The 23208-nt window shown below is 38.4% G+C and overlaps 1 protein-coding gene across 1 annotated transcript in view; it reads left to right on the top strand.

The window, feature by feature from the left end:
- The window catches only part of PTPRK (protein tyrosine phosphatase receptor type K), a 332596-nt gene extending 312852 nt beyond the window's left edge, over positions 1-19744 (top strand). The window contains 21 exon segments of the mRNA XM_033143751.1: positions 263-350; positions 2240-2316; positions 4971-5007; positions 6906-6994; positions 8250-8366; positions 10205-10345; positions 10347-10360; positions 10942-10996; positions 10998-11042; positions 11044-11079; positions 11694-11742; positions 11745-11842; positions 12356-12497; positions 12500-12528; positions 13859-13990; positions 14596-14692; positions 14695-14720; positions 15255-15362; positions 15365-15417; positions 16026-16161; positions 19158-19744. Of these exon segments, the coding sequence (XP_032999642.1) occupies positions 263-350; positions 2240-2316; positions 4971-5007; positions 6906-6994; positions 8250-8366; positions 10205-10345; positions 10347-10360; positions 10942-10996; positions 10998-11042; positions 11044-11079; positions 11694-11742; positions 11745-11842; positions 12356-12497; positions 12500-12528; positions 13859-13990; positions 14596-14692; positions 14695-14720; positions 15255-15362; positions 15365-15417; positions 16026-16161; positions 19158-19211 (1623 nt within the window). The 3' untranslated portion in view covers positions 19212-19744.
- The last annotated feature ends 3464 nt before the right edge of the window (positions 19745-23208 follow it).

Raw genomic sequence — 23208 nt, 5'->3', positions numbered from 1 at the left:
ATTAATGTTATTTGTATTTGGGATGGAGAAACAGAAGAAAGCAAGAAGCACACACTTTTTGCAGTTGAAAGTAGCAGGCCTTGAATTTGCTCAATGTTTGCTTCTGCCCCCATCAGAAGTTTCCAGACCAGTTATTACATTTATTTCTAATGGGAAAAAATGTAGATGGTTGCTATTCTGAATGCTAAAACAAATGTTGAAATAAATGCAAAAATATGTGTGAATTATAATTTCACCCCCCCTTTTATATATATCTATAAAGAGCTTCTTTGAAGGACAGTCAGCTTCTTGGGATGTGGCAAAAAAGGATCAAAACAGAACAAAGAATAGATATGGAAACATTATCGCATGTAAGTTAAAAGTGGATATTTCATTATGTTTATGAATATTTAGTAAACTCATACAGCATACCTGGTTCCCCTACCCATCCAGTTTCCATATCTGGTAGATTTGGCTGAGAAATAGTGACTGAGCATCATGGGTGAGTCTGAGTGGAGATCTGAACAACTCTCCCTATTCCTGGTCCATCACTTTTATCACCACTCCACATTGATTATATCTACACCATGCAGATTATAGGGCCACAATTGTTGACTGAATCACATTTTTGCTTTATAATGAGAAATCAGGGGAAGTTAAGTTAGGCAATTTCTACTTAGAACATGGTTCAGTGGATTGATTGTTGCCTAGCAACAACATGAGAGTGAACCCAAGCCCCTTGCTATGCTGAACTGATGCTGGGTGGAGGTGGTAGGTGTTGAAGGAAAACAGAGCTGTTGTTGTTGTTGTTGTACTCTGGCTTTCTCCCTGATGGAGCAAAGCATCTTACAGATAGAAATAGGGTTAGATATGTATGTATGTGTATGTATGTATGTATGTATAGATAAAGGGCAATTTTAAATAATATAATAAACAGAAGTGAATGAAGGGATGAGAGAAAGTGACATTTTCACTGGAGGGGTAGATACAAGTAAAAAAAAAAATCTGCAAACCAATTCCCCCTCTCTTTAGTTATTTTTTTTTTATTTGAATTAACTTTTCACTGCATTTCTGTTACACTGCTACACCATATTTGATTTTTCAGTTGTCTACCGCTGGTGCATTCTGATGCAGTGATTAGAATCAAAGAAACCTGACAGATCCTCAGGAGTAAAGCTTTTGATAGTTAAGACCAAAGCACAAACAAATTTTGATTACCATTTTACAACAAGAATAGCATCTGCTATCACAGTGCTAGTGGGAGAACAGCTGATAAAGGCTTAGATTTCTCTGTCTATCATATTCAGATTTTTCAAGAGCTGAACATTTTAGTGATCGTGGTGGGCCAGATTCTTAACTGTTCAGGGTCCAGTTCACATGCTACCTTTGGTAGTGATAAAGGCACCAAGAGATTACACCATGTGCCGTTATTCTCTGTTTTTTGTGGCTTTCCTTCTGAAAAGCCTTTTTACTCCACTGGGGTATGGGGATTAAATAGGACTGTCTGTGAGTGCATCCCCTTCCTCCAATACACTGATAATTTCTCTGACGGCCTTTCTCAATCACCCTGCTTGTGAACTAATTCCATCAAGCCATTTGAGTGGACCAGCCTTTCCAAACATGGCGCCCACCAGATGTTTTGGACTGCGGCTCCCTGACAGTTGTAGCATAAAAATCTCTGGAGGGGGCTAGGATGGGGGGAAATATACTAGAGTGATGTACAGCATATCCATGTCACTGCAAATCCATGTAAATGACAGCGTTAAAAGTAAATTTCTCATATGACAGGTTGCTTTTGAGCTAAAGCTCATCACAATGAAGCAGCTGCCACATGGAACTATTTAAAGTAGCTGTCATGCACCAAAGACTGAACTAAGCTATGAAGTCTCGTTTAAGACAGCTATATATGCCCCTATTTATCATCATCCATTGCATATACACATATTTCAGTGGAACTCCTAAAAAAAGAAATGTGTTGCTTCTGCTCAGGTGAATGTTTAAACACCAGAGTAGTCAATGTAGGGCCCTCCAGATGTTTCTGGACTCCACCAGCCAGCTTGGTCTATTGTCAGGACTTTCTCCTGAAACATTTGGAGGGGATCATGTTGGCAATCCCTGGATTAAAGGCATCCACTAAAATGTCTGTTTTGTTAGATGCTAATATCTGCTAGTCCAGTCCCTTCTGTCATCTGTGTACATCCATCCATACCTATTGTACATTTGTTCTGGACAAGTTTTGACTCGCACAATATATTTACAGATGACCACTCCAGAGTGATATTACAACCTGTGGAAGATGATCCTTCTTCAGACTACATTAATGCTAATTACATTGATGTAAGTAGATGATATAGCTTGGTCTTTTTCTTTCCAGCTTCTCTCTGTGAAACTTTTTTGCATGCAATTCCTACAAACTGAATGACAGCTTCCCCCCCCCCCCCAATTAAGAACAAAATGTACACTTTTCCTTGTTCTCCGTCCTAGTACTCACTGACATTGTTGTGCTTTCTTTCACATCTGACTTTGATTTGGGCTGTAGATTTGGCTGTACAGGGATGTAAGTACCACTATATGTGAATAACAGCATCCTGTTATGACTATTTAATATAGCAAACATCCTCAGTTGTGTTACTCTTCTAATTTTTATTACTAGATATATGTGCATGCCTCATTTAATTAATCCCATTTATATATCTGGTCTTTTAAATGTTCCTTTGTGTTAATAATTTATGTTTGTACCTGTATTTTAAAAGTTAGATAGTCCTATAGTGCAGTCATGAAAACCATCAGCTAAACCAGCTGACCTTATCTGTTAAAGAAAAATCGCATTTTGCTTGAGTATTATTTTTGTTTGCTTTGGTCAGTAGCTTTTATTTTGCATTCCATTTTCATGTGAGAAGCTGGATAGTTTGGTGTATAGTGCTGCTTCTGAAGAGACCTGGTTATGATATGAAAGGGGTCCTTGATGGTGGTGAATTGTCTCCTTTTGTTAAAGGGAGTCCAGTCATGATCACTTTTCTTATGGGCTAGGGACAATTCAGTAATGGTATATATAGTATATACACAAACATATATATTTAGAGACATAGGTTGTATCCACTGATGCCGTCCCATTACCACAAGGAGTTTCTCTCCTTTTTTTCCCTTTCGCCTGCCCCCACACCTTTTGTTCTGGGTGTTCACACAACCCATAATGTGTGCTTCATGATTCCACCAGAGATTATGTCTTGGACAAGTATGGACATGTTTTGGAGACACAAAATATATATCTATTCAAGAGAAACAAATGGAAATAATGAAAAAAAATGGGTTTAAATATGATTTCACTGAAACTAGGTGAAAATTGGAGAATAGGCAATTTAAAGTGCAATCTGCACCATGCCTACTCAGAAGTCTTGTTGAATTTGGTGGGGCTTACTCCCAGGCAAATAGGGTTCAGATTTTAGCCTCAGTCACAGTGGAGATCCATTAAATCTAAGCGTGACTAAATCCAATACAACATATGTTAAGACCCATGAATGTGGTATGCCTTACTGGGAAGTGACACAGCAGTTTGTTGTTAAGAAGTGTCAATATAAAATTTGTGGCTTTGCAGAAGTATTGTTCTCTAAAAAGGAAATCAGTGGCCTAGCACATGCAACTCACTCTAATTTTTAGGGACCTTTGCATGAAGTCCTCTTATTAAAACCATCAAAGGTTCTTGGTTAAATGCAGAGGGACACAATTCTGTCTAAGGAAACAGAAATATTATTTTACAAGAATATGCAAAATGGAACTAATTAATTTATTACAACAAAAATTTAAATTGTGCACTAAAATAAATTCATAAACATATAATCTATTTGAATATCAAGTTCTCTTTGGGTGTTCATTTCATAGCAGCAATTTCCCAGCTCAAGCAATTCAGTAGAATGTGTTTCATAAGAGGAAAATTACAAAAAGTTGATTTCTCCAGAAGTATTTTTAAGAACAAGAATAATACATAATAATTATTGAGGGAACATTGGAGAAGAAGGTGTTTACAAGAGCTTTAGCACTGCATATAAGGTTCATACCTCACATTTGTATACAAGGGGATACAGCTACTTTTCCTTGCAAGCCAGCACTACTAAATTGCTTACTTTTTCTTACAATGCTATGCCATGCTATTAACAAAAAAATGGCAATTGGAAATAATTTCCATGGGTTCTAGTTATTATTACTTATTTTTGTAGTTTTAATACACTGAATAGTGTGGAGCTCTCTCCAATGTTTGAAAATGATAGCGTAGAAAAATTCAGTAGTACTATATGTGCATGTGTATATACATGTCTTTATATAAAGTATTATATATGCACACAATTTGTTTTAATTCTAAAATTTGGTTTATATAACTGCACCAAGTATTTTTTACAACATTGCATGTAGATTTTGAATTTGTGCACAAATACACATTGTCCAGCTCTAACATTCAGCTGTTCTGCTTGTTATTTATGGCTCTAATATTTTTTGCGCATTCATAGTGGAAGTTAGTTTTTGCTAATTAAGTGTGGTTGTTTTGCGGCTTATTATGTGGAGCAGCAAACAGAACTATTTCAGTCATAAAAAGTGAAGGCAAAGTGTATAGTTTCAACACTGAACTAATGCTAGCAGAGATCCAGTTGTAGATTTCACATGACACCTATTAGGAAGCATTGATCTAATATTACGTAAAGTACATGTTGTATTAGGTGATATGACATTTTCATCCAGTCTTAAGCACATTCACTCAGAAATGAAACCATTTGAAATCAATTGGACTTCATTTCTGTTCCAGCACTTTACTTGGAAGTTTTTTTAAAAAAAAAAATTAGTTGAAACTAGGCAATATAAGCTGACTTCAGCTCCGACTACCATATGTTGAAAAGGATGCCTACAAATGTCTTGGGTGTGCCTTCATTTTCCCTACTGTATTCTACTTTCAAAAGCTAATAATAGTCCATTGTAGAAATCAACTTATTTTGCTGTTTCAGGGATACCAAAGGCCTAGTCACTACATCGCAACCCAAGGTAAGAGTTTGCAGAGTATCTGCCATACTGTACAATTTAAGTGTCATTTTGGACAGAATCTGAAGGGTTACTCCAGCCATTGTGTGGCAGGTTGTGAGAGTATGCTTCTACTCCTAACCCTGCTCCTTCTTCATGTCACAAAAACCTGACCTGGAGAAAGGCTGCCGCATGACCCCTGGCAAGCAACAATGCTCTGCACAGCAAAAAAGAGACACCACAAGGTTTCTCCTGTTGGATTAGGAGCCTTCGACTGCATGTTAGCCCTTGTGCCAAAGTGTGGGGGGGGGGGTAGTTTGGCGAGAGGGGTGGAGGGTTGCTTGTTGGAGTGTTTCAATTGGTACATTCAAACAGTTTGGTGTTTCTTTCAGGGCAAACCCCTTCCCTAGTTGCAGTGAGTGTGGGGCTCTGTATTGGAGTCATGGATCCTTGTTTTTAATTTTTGTTTTTTACACCTATATCAACTCGGTAATAGTTACAACCAGGCACAATAATCATGAAAGAAAGATAATTTGTCTCAAAGAAGCAAGGCTTCTGTCTTATCTGAAGTGCCTCCCTAGTCATAGCATAAACTCTTATTAATAATTTGGGACATAATTAATTTAAGGTTATCATTTCTGGAGAATATAATGAAGCATTAACTATTACTGCAGTGAATTTTGCCCTATTAAGCTTGAAAAGATTTCTATCTCTTCAGTGCTTAGCTGAACCCATGGAACACATTTTACAGTAGGAGAACCTTGAAAATAATAGCTAACTAAAATCAGAGCCTAAGTATTTAAGTAATTTAGCATCTCGGATTATAATTGTGTGAGCTATATAAAATTAAGTACTATTAAATACTGTTGGTTAAGTTTCATCTCCAAATATAGTTGCCCTTAATGCTGGCTGCAAAATGTTTACTATAGTCCACTGTAGGTACAAGTAACAAAATAGAGATGCAGCTGTTTGATCAGCTTAAGAATTGCATAGCAAAGTGTCTGTAAAGATCCTGAGGGGGAAAACACACAACAACTCTAGCTGTGTTCAAAATGTAAGCATAGATGTTGTTTCCAACTTCTTGTCGCTTAGTTTAGGACAGGCCTAATGTACTACCTAACAATTTTTATTTTATCTAGTGCTGTCATTCCCTTGGAACATAAAAATATCCCTGCGGAAATGGACCAAAGGCCAGTCTTATCCCAACATCCTATTTCCTACAGTGGCCAATTCAGTGTCTAGAGAAAGCACACATGGAGGACATGGGGGCAATAACCCTTGCCTGCTCTTGCTTCCTAGCAGCTAGTTTTCAGTTATACACTGTCTTGAACCTGTCCTGACTAATAGTCATTGATGGTGTTACCCTACATTAATTTAAGAAGGGGATATAAATTAATTAGAATTAGAATCGAAGCAGGGCTTATTACGTTAAGGTACTAGACTGAAACTTAAGGGGCCACTGCCAATGAAATTCATCCTACGGGGAAAGAAGATGGCTGGATTTTAATTAAGTGCAAAGTTCTATCATGGACAGAACATGAAGTTCTGTTGTCTGTAATAAAATGACAGCAGGAGAGCAGGACAAATAGAGTTTTCAGTAAAGACTATGTTAAGATGACTTTTCATGTGCCAATGAACCCATATTAAAACTACTAATTTTTAGTTCTTCAGTGTTTTTTTTTTTTTTTTTGCATAATGCCAAGTTAAAGAGTCTTAATGCCTACTTCATTTTTTTGTTAAAAAAATCCTAATAATCTGGTTTAAGTGAGATATTTAAGCACTAATGATACATAAGTTATAAATGTGCAGTCATTTGGGGAGGATTACTGGAGTCCTTCATACCTAGGAAATAACTGGCAGGTATTTAGAGATCGGTGGCTTGGTAGTTACTTTACATTTATTTAAGAGCATTTTCTTTTCAGGTCCAGTCCATGAAACAGTGTACGATTTCTGGAGAATGATATGGCAGGAACAATCTGCGTGTATTGTTATGGTTACAAATTTAGTTGAGGTTTGGACGGGTAAGTAGTAACTTAGAAAGCTCTGAAACCTTAGGAAACACATGGAACACTGAAATGTTTTGCTAATGAAAATTGAAGCAGTGCTTTTGAAATAAAGGCACTAGAATTTGAAATTAAAGATGCCAGAACAGATTACCATCTCCCTAGATGAGAGCCAGGAACCCTACTGAGCTTGTTCTCCCTGATTCATATGTGTGTAACATGTCAAAGGGCTTGTGTGCTTAAAATCCAGCACACATACCCCCAATTTCTTGATATATGTTGTATATCAATCATGTGATTTAAATTGAGTCACATTATGTGTACACCTGTGTGTAAGCACACCAAGGACCTAGAGATGAGATAAACATATATGGGGCAAGAAACCACAATATCATTTCCCCCCTATGAACTTGTTCAACAAAGCATTAATCAACTATAGCACGTATTGAAGAGCACAAATGATAAAAGTACTGGATTAATGAAGAGAATTGAGTGTAGCTCCAAGTCCAACACTATCTGACCAGTTTGCTAAAGACTTTGTGGTTATTTACCATTGTGCTATACTCTTCCTGAAGGCCCTAAACTGTGTTCAGCCTTTCTCTGCTTATTGTAATGGCATACAAATAAAAGATGGGCATTTGATGGTGCAAGTAAGAAAAAACTGAGAAATGGTTCAGAAAACAGAAAAAAAACGATTGTGAAAAAATGAAATATGTAGGTAAACATTTCCTTTTAAAGGAAAAAAAGGTAACATCTGATGTAGCCAGGGTTAAAAAAAGAAAAAAAGAATGCTCGATTAGAGTAAGGGAGCAATACTATCTTCAAAAAGCTGATGTAAAATGCAAGCAAGTATAATTTAAGACAGAGTAAGGTTGTACCAGATCCAAACCCCATTCAGTTACAAGACTGCTGCTGCTGCTGCTCTGCTCTTCCTTGCTTAAGCCTAGCATAGGGAAACAAGCCTGTAAGATAGCCTTTTATACTGAGTTGCAAGGTCAGGTGACTGAAGTAAATGGGCTTAGGACCCGATCTAAGTCCTCCCTCTCTGCTCCTACCCCAGGATGAGATTAAGCTTGGCTCAACTGGGATTGGGGATTTAACTCTGGTTGACCCAGGCATCAGCTTGCTGAGCTGGAAATCCGCTGCATCCTAAGCTACTCACTCCAGGGGATCTTGCCATAGGATCACCCCCTAAAACTTGATTCCTTTATTTTTGAAGCATCTTCATTGTTTGTTTCATTCATTTCAAAACTTTCTTTGCAGGTTAAATGCTACAAGTATTGGCCTGATGACACTGAAGTGTATGGGGACTTCAAAGTTACTTGTGTGGAAGTAGAACCGCTTGCTGAATATGTGGTCAGGACATTTACCCTTGAAAGGGTAAGTATATCTAAAACTATTATGTATACAAATGTATTGCAAGTTTAGCAAATGTTGGTGCTATGATCATATATGCCATATGATGCCCTGCCAATACTTCTGTCCTTACAATCCCGTATCTACATCCATTAACGACTCACATGTTGACTTCTTTATTCTCATATCAATTCATTTTGCCTATGCTCTCTTTAAAATATTTCTCAAACTATTTTGCCACTAGGTTACATTATGTTGTTATGTTAAAATGTATTTCTATGCTAACTTTTGGGCAAAACAGGCCCCCCAGAGCAGCTCACAAAATGTAATACTTACATAATAGTCCCTATTATGTGGTGGCACTGTGGTCTAACCACAGAGCCTCTTGGGCTTGCCAATCAGAAGGTTAACAGTTCAAATCCGTGTGAAAGGGTGAGCTCCCGTTGCTCGGTCCTAGCTACTGCCAACCTAGCAGTTCTAAAATATATCAGTACAAGTAGATAAATGATACTGCTGTGGCAGGAAGGTAAACGGCATTTCCTTGCGGTCTGGCACTCGTCATGGTGCTCCATGTGCCAGTAGCAGTTTAGTCATGCTGGCCACATGACCTGGAAAGCTGTCTGTGGGCAAACGCCAGCTACCTTTGCCTGAAAAGCGAATGAGTGCACACCCAATAATTGCCTTTGACTGGACTTAACCATCCAGGGGTCCTTTACCTTTTTTTACTTACATAATACTTTGGTTAAACCAAATGTAAGCATTTTGTTATCTAAGCTGCAAGTTTTGGATTTTTTACTAGCCCCTTATAGTAACGCATATGAGTTTCATTTGTTGATTCCTTCCTTGGCTGCATTCAGCGAGTGAGACCAGTAACTATGACACTTGGCTTATCATTGAATCCAAACCAGTGATTGTATTTTGTTTCACTCAGAACAAACCATGATCAAATGCTTTAAAGTCTGAACTTGATGAACTGTAGTTTGTTTAAACTCAAGTTAATGAACAATCAGAGTCTGAAACTATGGTTGATCCTAGCTTGTTTGCACTATAGTTCAAAGAAAGCACAACTCCTAAGTTTGGATTTAATGGGGAAAGTAGCTTGTTTAGCAATGGAAGCACATGCTTCTGATCTTGTAGCAGCAACAGAGAAGAGGAAGGGAGGGCGGCTGTGGTAGTTTATAATCCTCACTACTTTTTATTTCCATCATCTACGCAAGTTGCATATTATTCATCTGCATTTGTTTTATTTTCACTTTTTATTTTGGAGCATTTTTTAAATCATCATTCTGTCTTCCATGAAGTATCTTGTAGCTCTGTGATTAGGCCGGGTCAGTTACTCTAGTGTAAAGCTTCATCCATTTCTAATGTAGTCTTGCCATTTATGTACTATTTCAGTTAAGTCTTTAACTCCTCAGGGCTGCTTTCCTTAAGAACAGTTTTGCACTGTCGTCTTTACTTCCAGGCTAGCACATGTGTTTCATGCTTAGCTTCTTGGGAAAGCCTTTTCATATGCTGTTGTAATTTTATAATACATGCAGCATTGGCTCTGTAAATGTACAATTTTCAGATACGACGAGAAAATAGTGCCGCATTCAATATTATATTGGGTTTATGAAGGAAAGCTGATAAAGATCAACTGACAGATTATATTTATAGTCGCACATAAATTCAATTGTAGAAGTCCCATTTTAAGCAACAGTTGTCACATTTTTGGCTTAGAATACTAACAAAAATGTTTATTGATTCTGGTAGATGTTGTGCTTGTCTCAAAATTCAATATTTTGATTTGAATGTCTTCCCTGCTCCCTAATCCTCAGATGAACAAAAAATATTGTCTGCTTTTTGTTTTTCAATTTTGACAGAGAGGTTACAACGAAATCCGTGAAGTTAAACAGTTCCACTTTACTGGCTGGCCAGATCATGGAGTCCCTTACAATGCAACAGGCCTTCTTTCATTTATACGCCGTGTTAAACTCTCCAATCCCCCTAGTGCTGGGCCTATTGGTTGTGCATTGCAGGTGTGTAGAGAAGAGGTAGATGCACTTTCTATAACTTCTCAATGTGTGCATGAACTGTAGTCTCCTGTGAAGTTGTCTTAGTGTGTGTGGACACTGTGTGATTCGGTCTTTGTTTACTTTTCTCAACTTGGTTTATTCTTTCTCAACTGTCACTTTAATAGACGTAGCTTAATGATACTATCGCCCAACGTCCAGGCTTCCTGATTGTCCTACTCAGTCAGTTTCTATTTTATGTGATCTATAGTTTTCAGCTACATTGAGGTATGAGTATGGTTTGGATATATGAAAATCTTTTTCATATATTCTTCTGGAAATGCAAGTGAATGAAAACCACACAAGAACACATCAGTATTGCCCAACATTATTATTATTATTATTATTATTATTATTATTATTATTATTATTATTATTATTTCCAGTTTATTACTAATACTGTTATTACTACTACAACTACCAACAAAAGAAAGGGTTCTTAGAATAGAATGTGTGCCTATATAATGACTAGGATTTTTAATTTGTTAGAGGGAGTTGTGATTTTAAGTGCGGAAATACTCTGTAAACCATTTTCTGAATCGTTCTAGTGCTGGAGCTGGAAGAACTGGCTGTTACATTGTCATTGACATAATGCTAGACATGGGCAGAAAGAGAAGGTGTGTGGGACATCTACAATTGTGTCAATAGCATTACGCTCACGCCGCATCAATATGGTACAGACTGAGGTCAGTGCTCCTCTGCTCTTAATAAATGGGGGTCCCAGTTCTTAGATACATTTTGCCCTGGGTGTCCTAGAAATAACACAGAATCTTTGCTTCTATCAGGACACTCCCCTAAGCACGAATGAGCAAACTGGTGCAGGCCCAAGTACTAATGGGGAGGTGGGCATGAAAGAGGTTTAAAATAGTTATAGAGCTGCTGAACCAAAATGGTTTGTGTGTATATCCCCTGCTGATAGTTATTGGCATGTGGAAATGTTCAGAGCATTTATCCAGAGCTATGTATTTTTAATGCTGTTTCCAGTAACAAGCAAATTTGGTTGGCTGGCAGAAACATAAAAATGGAAAACACCCACACACACACACAACATTAAATCTCTGGCTTCAGCAAATTACTGATGCCTTTGCTATTTCTAGATTTAAAAAATTGCCATTCTCAGGAAATCGCCCTGATTAAGTGAATCCTAGTTAAGGAATGGACTGTACTTAAGGCGCTTAAGCAGTATAAAAAATGGATTGAGTTAAGCTTCCTTGAATAAGAAGTGAGAAGGTATCTAAAAGAGAGATTTTGTGACTTTAAAAAAAAACTGCTAGACTATTCTTCTGTTCCTTCTTGGCAGGAGCAGTATATCTTTATTCATGATGCAATTTTGGAAGCCTGCTTATGTGGTGAACTGCCATCCCTGTCTGTGAATTCAAAGCTGCATATTTTGATATGATTAGAATAGACTCTCAGACAAACTCTTCACATCTCAAAGATGAATTTCAGGTATTTTCAGTTGCTGGTAGCTTTTATATACCAGCATTATTTTTGCTTCTAGTTATATATAATTTCTCCCAGTTTGTATATCAGATTCACAACCTTTGGCCACCTCCTTGCATTGAGCCTAATGTATAACCTAGTTCTTTCATTATGTGCTTTACAAAAGTCATCTATAAATGTGGAGTACAATTGTCTGATTGTAATTGCCACAGGCTGCCAATTTGTTTGAACAGCAGTGACCTTCGGCCTGCCAGGGGTGATTCTGCATTTTAAATAAGTGTGGAACACTTTGCATGAATTTCACACAATGCTTTCTTTTCTTCGTTTTGGGCGGAATGCAGATTGAGAACCAAAGCAGATAATTCATTTCACTCCCTGTCATGGCTGAAACGCATTACAACTCAAGGAAGGATAACAGCAGTCCGACCTAGCAATGCTATTTAGTGCCCAAATCTATTCATGAATCTGTTCTGGTGTGGGGTGAGCTATATCGTACCAAAGATTTCCTTTGCCCTCTAGACCCTGAATTCAGTGACTCCTCGGCTGCAAGCTGAAGACTGCAGCATAGCATGCCTGCCAAGGAATCATGACAAGAACCGCTTTATGGATATGCTGCCACCTGACAGATGTCTGCCTTTCTTAATTACTATTGATGGAGAGAGCAGCACTATATCAATGCTGCCCTTATGGACGTAAGAACTGTTTCCTTTGTCTATGTAACATGCTTTGAAATGATGTGTCGTAAAGTTGAAAATAATAATTGCTACCCTAAAGCTGGTTAAAAGAAATATTGCTAGTTAAAGAAATATTGTTGGCTTTCTTGCATTGTTTGGTAAAATGGGTTGCACAGTGGTGGTTCTCTTTGACTTCCAATCTGAGTTTTTCATGCTTTCAGTAGCTTGTTGAAATTGAAAATTCACAAAAGAAAACTCTAGAAGGACTTTCATGATTTGTATGTTAATTTGCAGCCAGTTCTAGCAATTGTCTTTTACTAATGAGTGCAGTCCCAGGAGAAATAATGGATTAGCAAGAAATAATACTCAGTTCAACATACTGCATAGCTGCTACCATCTGTACATGCAAAGTTTAGTTTGTTGTATGCCAATACATGTGTCCAATGGGGAAGGTTCATAGTCCCATGGTAGAGCATATATTCTGCATGAAAATGCTTCCAGATTTAATCACCAGATAAGGCTCACACTCCTGTCAGAAGCCCTGGAGAATCACTGCCAGACATTGTAGACCAAAGTGAGCCAGAGAGCCCTGTGTTCTCTTCCTATATTAAAGCCTTCTCCAGTTCCCCAAACAGTTAGAATGTATAAATAAGTTTCCAAATTTGGGAGATTTTGATATAAAACTTACATTAATTATACAGTGGTACCTCGACTTACGAGCGACTCAACTTACTTTTTTCGACTTCCGAATGAGTTCCGGAAGCAAAAAAAAAATGGCCACCGCTTTTCGGACTTGCGAAGGGAAAGCGGCGGCACGATACCTCGACTTACGAAGTTTTGAATGTGGTTTTTTCGACATACTTTTTTTTTGCTGTTTGGAGAGTGGCGCCTTCGACTTACGAAGATTTCAACTTACGAGGGCGCCTTCGAACGCATTAACTTCGTAGTCGAGGGTACCACTGTAATGGATAACAAAGAGAGAAAGGGATGTTTACGTTACCAACTCTGGCTGTATTTTACAACCCTTAGCTTCCTTCTACAAAGAGCCCAAGGCATTGTTTGTTGTACTGTAGGTAGTTTCATGGATGTCTGAACAAATTCTCCCTTAACCTAAACAACCTGAAGGGCTCAGAGCCGAAGGTTGATACTATGTGCACTTTCTTGGAAATTAATTCTAATGAAATAAGTAAAGGCTGTCTTTCAAGAAAATATGTTGAGGTTTTTTGTGGCGTTTTATCTTGTTTTCATATATAATGTTGAGCATGCTCTATGTGCTGGGGAGTGGCATGATTGTTTCTTGATTTCAATTCCTCTTTGTTTACTATTTTTCTTTTCTTTTTAAATGCAGAGCTACAGGCAACCTGCTGCTTTCATTGTCACACATGCACCCTCTACCAAACACTGTGAAAGATTTTGGCGATTAGTATACGACTATGGTTGTACCTCTCTTGTGATGTTAAATGAAGTTGATTTATCACAGGTGAGTTCTTAATGATAATGGATGTGAGACACTGTAAACCACTGATCCCCAAACTGGAACACTCCAATGTTTTGGAGTACAGGGTCCATCATCTATGCCAATCTTGGCTGTGACTGATGTGACTTGGAATCCAACAACATCTGCAGGGCAGTATATTGAGGAAGGGTGATCTAGAAGAAGATGTAATCAGGTGGTAAAATTTTCCTGGAATGTACCACTTTATACTAGGGGAATAAGGCCTGCATGTACTATACAATTCTAGATCCACTTATAATCATAGAATACAACACACATCAAAGTAACTAGCACTGCAAACTAATACTAGCCACTAAATAAATCTTTCTAACCCCAAACAGCCCCTGGTGGCAGCTAATAGTGTTTCTAACTGTATTGATCTACACCTTGGGGTACCATGTTAACCAAATATGGGGAACTCTTGGCTCCTTCAGCAAGGTCTGAGGTAATACACTGCCTCATCCTGCAAAGATGGAGCAATGCAGTAATGTCTGTCTTGCAGTTGTGCAATTATCAAGCATTGATTGCTTGACACAAAATACATGTGCAATGCTAGCTATAATTTAGTTTACCTATTAAATATCATGCAGGGCTGTCCACAGTATTGGCCAGATGAAGGATTGCTGAGATATGGCCCCATCCAGGTGGAATGCATGTCTTGCTCAATGGATTGTGATGTAATAAACAGAATTTCAGGATATGCAATTTAACAAGGGTAAGTAATATGCTAATGGTTAACACAGGAGTCATGTTTATTTACTTCAACACTAAGTAAAACATGTTTTTAAAAAATACACACAACTAGCTATGGGTTTTCAAAATAGTTCGAAAAGTCTCATTTGCCACCATGGTGCAATTAAATTGCACTGTAATATACACTAAACGAAAACCATCCCACTGAAGAGGAAATGCAAGAAAGCAAAGTATTTGGCTCTAAGAATGAGCAATCATGCTTCTCTGGCCTGGGCCCTTGGTGAAACCTGGGATATTTTTTCACCCAATGTGGCCTCACCTAGTTAAATTTCCACAAACATTTTCCCCCACTGTCATCTTAACACCCTACAACATCCTTTTCCCAGTTGCGTTTCTGTTTTGTTTGTTTTACATCCAGCCTGATTAAAAGTGTGAATGCTTGCTTACCTTGAAGGCTTTTTAAACTGGTCTTAATAAAGCTATACTCTGCTGAAACTTTTGGATTTTCTATAATGGTTACCTACTTGTGATTGTTGATGTTGTTTATTCTCATCAGCCTCAGGAAGGCTATCTGATGGTACAGCAGTTCCAGTATTTGGGATGGGCATCTCACAGGGATGTGCCAGGCTCCAAACGGTCCGTTCCTGAAGTTAATTCTTCAGGTGAAAGTGGCAAGAAGAATGTGAAGAAGGAGAAGGCAGAACTATAATTCATTGTCTGTAAGTGTGATATATAGCATTTTCACCCTTAAATTCTAATTATCTCCATGCTGTGAACTGGCTTCCATACCTTGGATATTCTAGCATGACTTGCTAGAGGTAGGATAGACTCCTCTATTATTTTCCAAATCAAATGTTCTATTTAATGCAATCTTTTTCAAAGGTTATCCTAGAGTTCAGTGATTGCCATGGATCTGAAACTAATGCTAATTAAAAGGGTTAGAAGTACATATGTGAGGTTTCAAATGCACCATCGTGCAAGCATATCAGTTTGCCAGGTTGAATTATCTCCTCCTCCTGTGCAGCTCTGGAGGTTCTCTGACCAAGCCAATTTCAGGACAGAGGGGAGAAAGCCCTGTTGCATGAGCAGAAACCCTTCAGCAGGGCTTCCAATGATTGGGGAGGGGGTTGTTAGGTAACACCCACCCAGTAAAAATTAGTGAATGTCACTAAGTGGATTCCTAGCCATGTCTACTCAGAAGTAAAGGCTAGTGTATTCATTGAGGCTTACTCCCAAGTGAGTGGGTTACAGTTGTAACTTTATAACTTTAGTCGGATACAACTGTTTAAACCTTTCTTTCTTCTCCTCTTTCTTTTTTCCTGCTCAGGAATGGTGGTGGACGAAGTGGAATGTTCTGTGCCATAGGCATAGTAGTGGAAATGCTTAAAAGGCAAAATGTCATCGATGTTTTCCATGCAGTAAAAACTTTGCGGAACAGTAAGCCAAACATGGTAGAAACACCGGTAAGTTTACCAATCTGGAATGTTACTTTATGTAGACAGACAAAAATATTTTTTTAAAGTATTGCCAAACAAAGTCTCATAGATAGAAATGTTCTCTGTGGTTACAGATAAAAAACAACTGGGACTATAAAAACCTCAAATGCATCCTGTATTGCAGATCCTGTATTGAGCAAGGGGGTCAGACAAAATACTCTCCAAATTCATTTCCCTCCTTTATCAGAAACCTATTTATGTACATTCACATCCAAACACACCCCCACCCCTCCCCCCATTTACTGAATGCCTGTGGAAATGCAATGCATTTTGTCACCTCTGAAGGATGTCTCGCTTTGGGAAATCTCTGTTAAGATTGTGGTTACACCTTACTCACTGAACGCCTCAAAGTTCACTTCCTGTGTGATTTGGTATACGGTGTCAGGAAGCTATCACAATCTATAATCTACAGATGACACGATACCTTGGGAAAAAAGAAGAGAGAAGGTATCTCCAAGGCAGGGGTGGGCAACCTACAGTCCTCTGCCTAGTTTCAAATGCCCTCTGGCAGGAGTAATCTGTTCCTGCTGAACTAACAAAGATAAATGGATTGAGAGAAAAAGAAAAGGGATAGTGGCCCCTGCCATCACTGGCTTCACGCCTACCCTCATTCGTTATGAGGACCTTGATTTAATACCTCTGAGGGCTCTCAACAGAAAGGAGGTTGTCCAGACCCTACAGTAAGGCAACAGACCAGTCTATAGAGCCAACACCATGCCCTCCAGATGCTGGTGGATTTATCTCCCTTCAGCCCTGACAGTTGCCATGCTTGCTGGAGCTCATGGGAGTTGGAGCTTAACAGCATCTGGAGGGCATCATGTGGCTACTCTTGCTATAGAGAACATAGAAACAAGTCACTTGCTTACTAGCACTACCCCTGCTCTCATAAGCTGGTTGAGGTTAAAAGGCCCAGGCTGGAATTCTGTATTTACAGGAAATACAATTGCGCTATGGCCTGAGCATTTCTGGAAATTTTCACTTCTTCCTGAAGTCAGTTGTAGGGAGCGAAAGGTCGCTCTTACCAGTTAGCTCACCCCATGATCTTGCCTTCTAGTCAACCCACAAGAAACATCAGAATCACACACACACATATATGTGCATATATATATATATATATATATCATACATACACACAAAAGAACCAGGCTACCCCACAAAAAACCAGTAAGGTAAGACTAGCCCCATCTAAAGAAAACCAGAAAAAGAAGCCAAACTCACCTCAATCTGTTTGTTTCCTTTTAAACGGAAGGGGCAGGTGACCTTGAAAGCTCTATTCTGATGCTTTGGGGGAAGGGAGAGAAAGGATTACCGAATCACTCATCTTCTAAATGTAGATGGCGACCATTTTGTGTGAGGGTTCTGTTCGCGGGCCCCCATGCACATTGGCAGAGTGCATATAAGTGCCTCCCGCCCCTGTTCTGCCTTCTTCCGGGTCCAAAAGGTTCCGTGTGTCAGCGATCACACGTCAATTGGATGCACTTAAAATGGTCACCACCTGCAGTAAAACAGAAATCGATATTAGTATATTTGCTAGTGGGTGGGTTTTTCTTTTCTTTCCCAAAGTTAAGAAAGCAAAAAGGATGGAAGGTGCAGGAACGTCTATGGGAAGGGTAGGAGGCAATGAGAGCGTGAAGCTGTGTCAGATACAGCAAACTAAAAGCAGGGACATAAGACGACAACAATTTCCATTCCACCTTGATCACAGTCAGCTGTTTCAATTCTACTGCAGTTCGGTTTGCATCAAATACTACGTTCTCATTGTCTGCCGTGATTAATGGCATAATAAATACACACCATCTCATTGCAAAGGAAATGCAATGTAAACAGAGGGAAACAGTAACTTTGTAGTGTGTGCAGACTTGGGGGGGGGGACACCTAATGAATACCAGTCCGAGGCCCATGCAGAGCTTGTCTGAGCCCAATTAAAATCACTTCAGAACATACACAGTGTAATGTAATCAATAAGCTTCTTGCCTAGAATTTCACAGTTACTATTTAATCTTTAGCACAGAAGGGGGTGGGGGAAATACTTATATTTCATTGCAATCTTACTCTGTAGTTGCATGTTTTCAGTGTCCAAGTATATGTAGGTGAAACCATCTTGAAACACAGCAGCTGTTCAAAGCTAGGTGAGGAAGCAAGCCAAGGAATAACCATGTAGCTTTGTTACCTGCCCTACATTTAGTAAGATGGATCAGATAACCAAAAAGAACAGAAAAAAATAAACATTTCAGAAAGCTTTCCCCACTTCCTGCTTACAATGTTAGTTTCTAGACTTGGGGAGGGGGCAGTGTGGAGTGCAAGGGGAACTTCTCTGTCTCTCCCTTGGGAATGTAGAAAATCTTCATCTTAGTGAGGATCTGAATTTCTTTTCCTCCCGGAGAGTGGGACCTTGGAGCGAAACACGTATCTCAGAATGCATAACTTTGTACAGTCCAGCTGCAAACTCTTGCTGTACATCTCTACTTACCAAACACATTGAAATTGAAATTCTTAGATATTTGACCTTACAGAGCTCCCTGTCACAACGGGCAAAGCTGGACTTGGGTTACTTTCAGTTTAGCAGCACAGAAGAGTGGTCTCTTGCTGTAGTATTAAGACACTGTTGTTTGTTAATGGCTGGATGATGTTTGACTTTGGCAAAATGAATGTTCTCCATTATGAGGCGGTAAAGTTCTTCAAACTGATTATGAAAACTGTTTGTTTTCTATCTGGTGGAGTAGCTGAAAGAATCACAGGGATGCAAACCATAGTCACAAAGAGATTCCTAGACCTCTTGCTTTAAGATGCATCTCAAGCTTTAGCAGCAACACATACACCTAAGCATTACAAAAAATAAATTCATATCAAAGTAAAGTCTTGATACTGTCAAAGCAAATTATGCAGTTTTAAGGAATGTCACTTCTTATCTCATTTTATTTTTTATGCATGATCTGATTGACTCTTTGCATTTCCCCCCTTAGGAGCAATATCGTTTCTGCTACGACGTTGCACTTGAGTACCTTGAATCATCTTAGTGAGAAAAGGGTGGATGCAATCAAGTGAACAAATAATACGAAATTTAATAAACGGTTTTGGCATCAGCTGTTGACCTGTGAAGAAAGATTTTAGTGAAGAGGGAGATTAATTTTTAAATGCAAAAGTATTTTTCTTAATAAATTGTGTATCTTAATTTATATAAATATTATATATAAAGAACTGTTTCTATGCCTGTACACAGTATGAACATATAGTGCCACAAAAATAAAGAAGAGCAGAGGCAGAGCACGTCTGCCTGTTTGGAGGTAGGATTTTTCCAGTGTTTGTATATTCAGTTGTTTCTCGGTTATACTAGAACCACCACTGTTGCATTGTATCTATTCTAGTCAACATTTTATTTCCCTTTCGTTCTTAAAAAGTAAACACAACTGTGCAGATTGATAGTCCTATAGGTTTCATGTGTTGCAAGAAAATATATATATAGATATATGTATGATAACTGGCTTATTTGTTTTAATGTGCAATGACAGCCTGATCAAAGTTCTTTATAAGAAATCTAAACATAAGCCAAGACTCAAAGTGTAAATATGTTGATATGGAGGGGGGGAAAGCACATTGTATTTATTGTTTACTGCATCCTTTTATGATGGCTGAACAAAACCATTCTTTCTCAAAAAAAAAAAGCTTTTTTTGTGCCGAAATCAAGTGTAAGCAATTTTTTGTAGCTTATTTTTTGTATGTTTCTGTGAAGTAGAGAAAGAAATAGACTTTTAATAGGTAGACCCAAGAAAACACTGGTATGGTGATTTGCTGCTGTTTGGTTGTTTTGTTGTTGTTGTTGTTGTATACACACTTATGAATGAATCCATGCAAATGACTTTGTTGGAGAAGGTCTAAATCAAAAGTTCTCTCAACATGTATAGTACCCCCCAGAGTCCTAATAATCTGAATCAAATGACAACTGCACACATATCGCCGTGCTTATGACTTGAACAATGGTTGACATAATTCCATTAATTTTTTTAAAGGAACGAATAGGTTAGTAATAAATGGGTGAAATGCCAGAGCAAGAAGAAAGGAATTGCTTGGTTTCAAAATAACAAAACACATTTCTTTTCATGTTGACAGGCTGGAGGCATCCCAGCTAGCCATGCAACGGAGAAAGTGCTTCAGTCTAATTCCTTCTGAAAATACTGACTATTAATGAAGAAATAAACTGCATTCATAATTTATTAGGAGGAGGATTTGGGTGAATTCTCATGGATTCGGGTTTGTTGTGTTCTAATTACCTGTTTGTGACCATCCTTTCTTTCATTCTGCAAATTATCTTTCCAGTTGTTTGCATTCTACTGCCTTCTTGGGGAACTGAGTTTCCTGAAATCTAACAAGTCTTCAAATCAGCTTTCTTATAAGCACAGAAAGGCGGGGGGGGGGGGAGAGCTCTCCACTGTGTGCCTGACTGCTGTTTATCCCCGCCCAAAATTATTTTTACTATACTTTTTATGATTTGTTTTAGTATTTTAAAATTGCAAAGCATTTGGGTGCTTCGGCAGAAAGGTGGTATATAAATGCAATAAATTAAAAAAAAACAACAGTAAATGAATGATTTCTTTAAACCCAAAATTAACAAGTCACTGACCTCAGGCATTCAGCTAGCTTCCCAACTTCCTGTCCTTCAATTAAAGCTCAGGGGGAAGAGGTCATCAGATTTTTTTCAAAAAAGGAAGTGATGGCAGCCTGGAAAACCACAGAGAACTGGAGCAATGTATAATGGAAGCAGATGGGAGCCTGTTTTGCAGCAGAAGAAGAAAAAAATTCAAGAAATTGAGATGCTAAGTTTCACACAGCACTATCCCCCACAAATAACAATAACGGTATTATGAAATGTTTATTACAGGCAATATACAATCATTTGTGAGATGACTGGCTGCAGTAAAAACTTTCAGATGCATGCATTTTATCTCCACTGGTTGTCTAGGATTGTGTTGATAGAAGCTTTGTGTTGTGACAAAGCCAAAATGGATTGAATCAATTCAAGATTAGGTTGTAGCCTTGGTATGCAAACTATCCATGTTTTACTTTTATCTTCATATGCACATTCTTAAGCCTGGATGTATTTCCTAATGAAAATCATTCCTGTTTCTTGTTGATTTTTTTTATCAAGAGTAAATTACAAGGTGCTTATAAATACTCATGTAAAGAAAGAGTGAATTAAAGATGTTTTATAAAATGCTGAGCTCATATTATTTCCTGTTTTGACTGCACTAATCATTTTATTTGAAAGCACTGTGTAGCAAATTGCAACTCTTTTTATTTAAGGTTAATTAATTCAGAATAACAAATTTATCTTAGTAGTGGTGAAACTGTGGTGGAAATGTGTTAAAAAGTTGTCCCTGTTTGTAAGCCACCCTAAACATACAGTTACCTTGGTCTAACATTGCCTTCCTTTTCTCCTTTGCATCAGATATAAAACAGAAACCACTTAAGATTTGAAAATATATTATTTCATATTCACTAAAACTCATTCTTGTTTGTCCATAAAGTTGCATATTTGCCCAAACTTACAGTAATGTTCTAGTTACAGGTAGGTAGCCGTGTTGGTCTGCCGTAGTCGAAACAAAATAAAAAAATTCCTTCCAGTAGCACCTTAGAGACCAACTAAGTTTGTTATTGTATGAGCTTTTATGTACATGCACACTTCTTGTGTCTGAAGATGTGTGCATGCATACGAAAGCTCATACAATAACAAACTTAGTTGGTCTCTAAGGTGCTACTGGAAGCAATCCAGGTCAGCCTGGATAGCTCAGTTGGTTAGAGCATGGTGCGGATAATTCCAAGGTTGCAGGTTCGATCCCCGTAAGGGACAGCTGCATATTCCTGTATTGCAGGGGGTTGGACTAGATGATCCTCAGGGCCCTTACAACTCTATGATTCTATTCATTATTTTATTTGTTTAGAGTAATGTTCATAACCTTCAATACTGGACCATAGCTGTCAACTTTCCCTTTTTTGCGGGAAATTCCCTTATTCCAGCGCCGTTTCCCACTGCAAAAAAGGAAGGTTGACAGCTCTGATGGACTATGGTGCAAAAAATACATGTGTGTAAAATACACACACCCTTTCCACCTCCATTTTAATAGCATACATCTTGAGACGGTTCAATATTACCCAATCCTAAAAGTTTCCACATTTATACAACAAGGAAAACTGCACATGCCAACAGCGCCGTAGTAAGCAAATAACAAACAATGGCAACCCTCCTGAAAATGTAATTACTTTACAGAAACATAATTTTAATTAATTTTGGTTGTTCCAGATGGTCTAGAAATATAGCAATTCATCTTTAGTAAAATATTATGTACTTCATGGTATCTAATTCCTTAGTATATAGCTAGTGCTTGATCACAATAAGCACTGTCAGGTGGGACTTTACAAAATCTATAAGGATACAGTTTATATCACTTTTTTTACTGCCATTATCAGAAGATCATTTATCAAACAGATAAAATGTCAACAGAGTCTAGCATAATGTCCCTACCATACATGTCCAAGTGTTGATCCTACCAGTTTGCCTATCCACTGGTTATTGCCTTGACATACCCACTTTATGATCCTTACTGAAATCATTGCCCATTGGCGGCTGGGGTGTACGAGTGATTGCCCAGTTTCCCATTGTGTATTTTCAAACATTGCAGTGGTTCATTTTTAGGCGCGTCCAACTGAAGCACCACTGTGCACATTTGCATCGCCACACCCCAGAAGTGGCCGGAAAGTGGGCGGGGCGGACTTACACATGCTCCACCAATGCACATGAAGGTCAGAAATGTAACTCCACACACAAAACACCTACCAAAATCAATGGACCGAAGTAACTTGATATCAGTGGGTGTATTCAAAGTATGACTAGCACTTGATATTAAAGCAAGCCACAGTCCTTTGATTTCCAGTGCAGTATTTATCACCTCTTGGCAGTATTTTGGAAGGAGGGGAGCAGACAGCAAAACAGTTACCTTCTTTTGAGAAAGATGGCAAGGC

Source organism: Lacerta agilis, chromosome 3, assembly GCF_009819535.1.
Source record: "Lacerta agilis isolate rLacAgi1 chromosome 3, rLacAgi1.pri, whole genome shotgun sequence".
NCBI classification, from domain to species: Eukaryota; Metazoa; Chordata; class Lepidosauria; order Squamata; family Lacertidae; genus Lacerta; species Lacerta agilis.
Note: the sequence above shows the minus strand (reverse complement) of the source record. Positions and strands in the feature narration are given on the sequence as shown.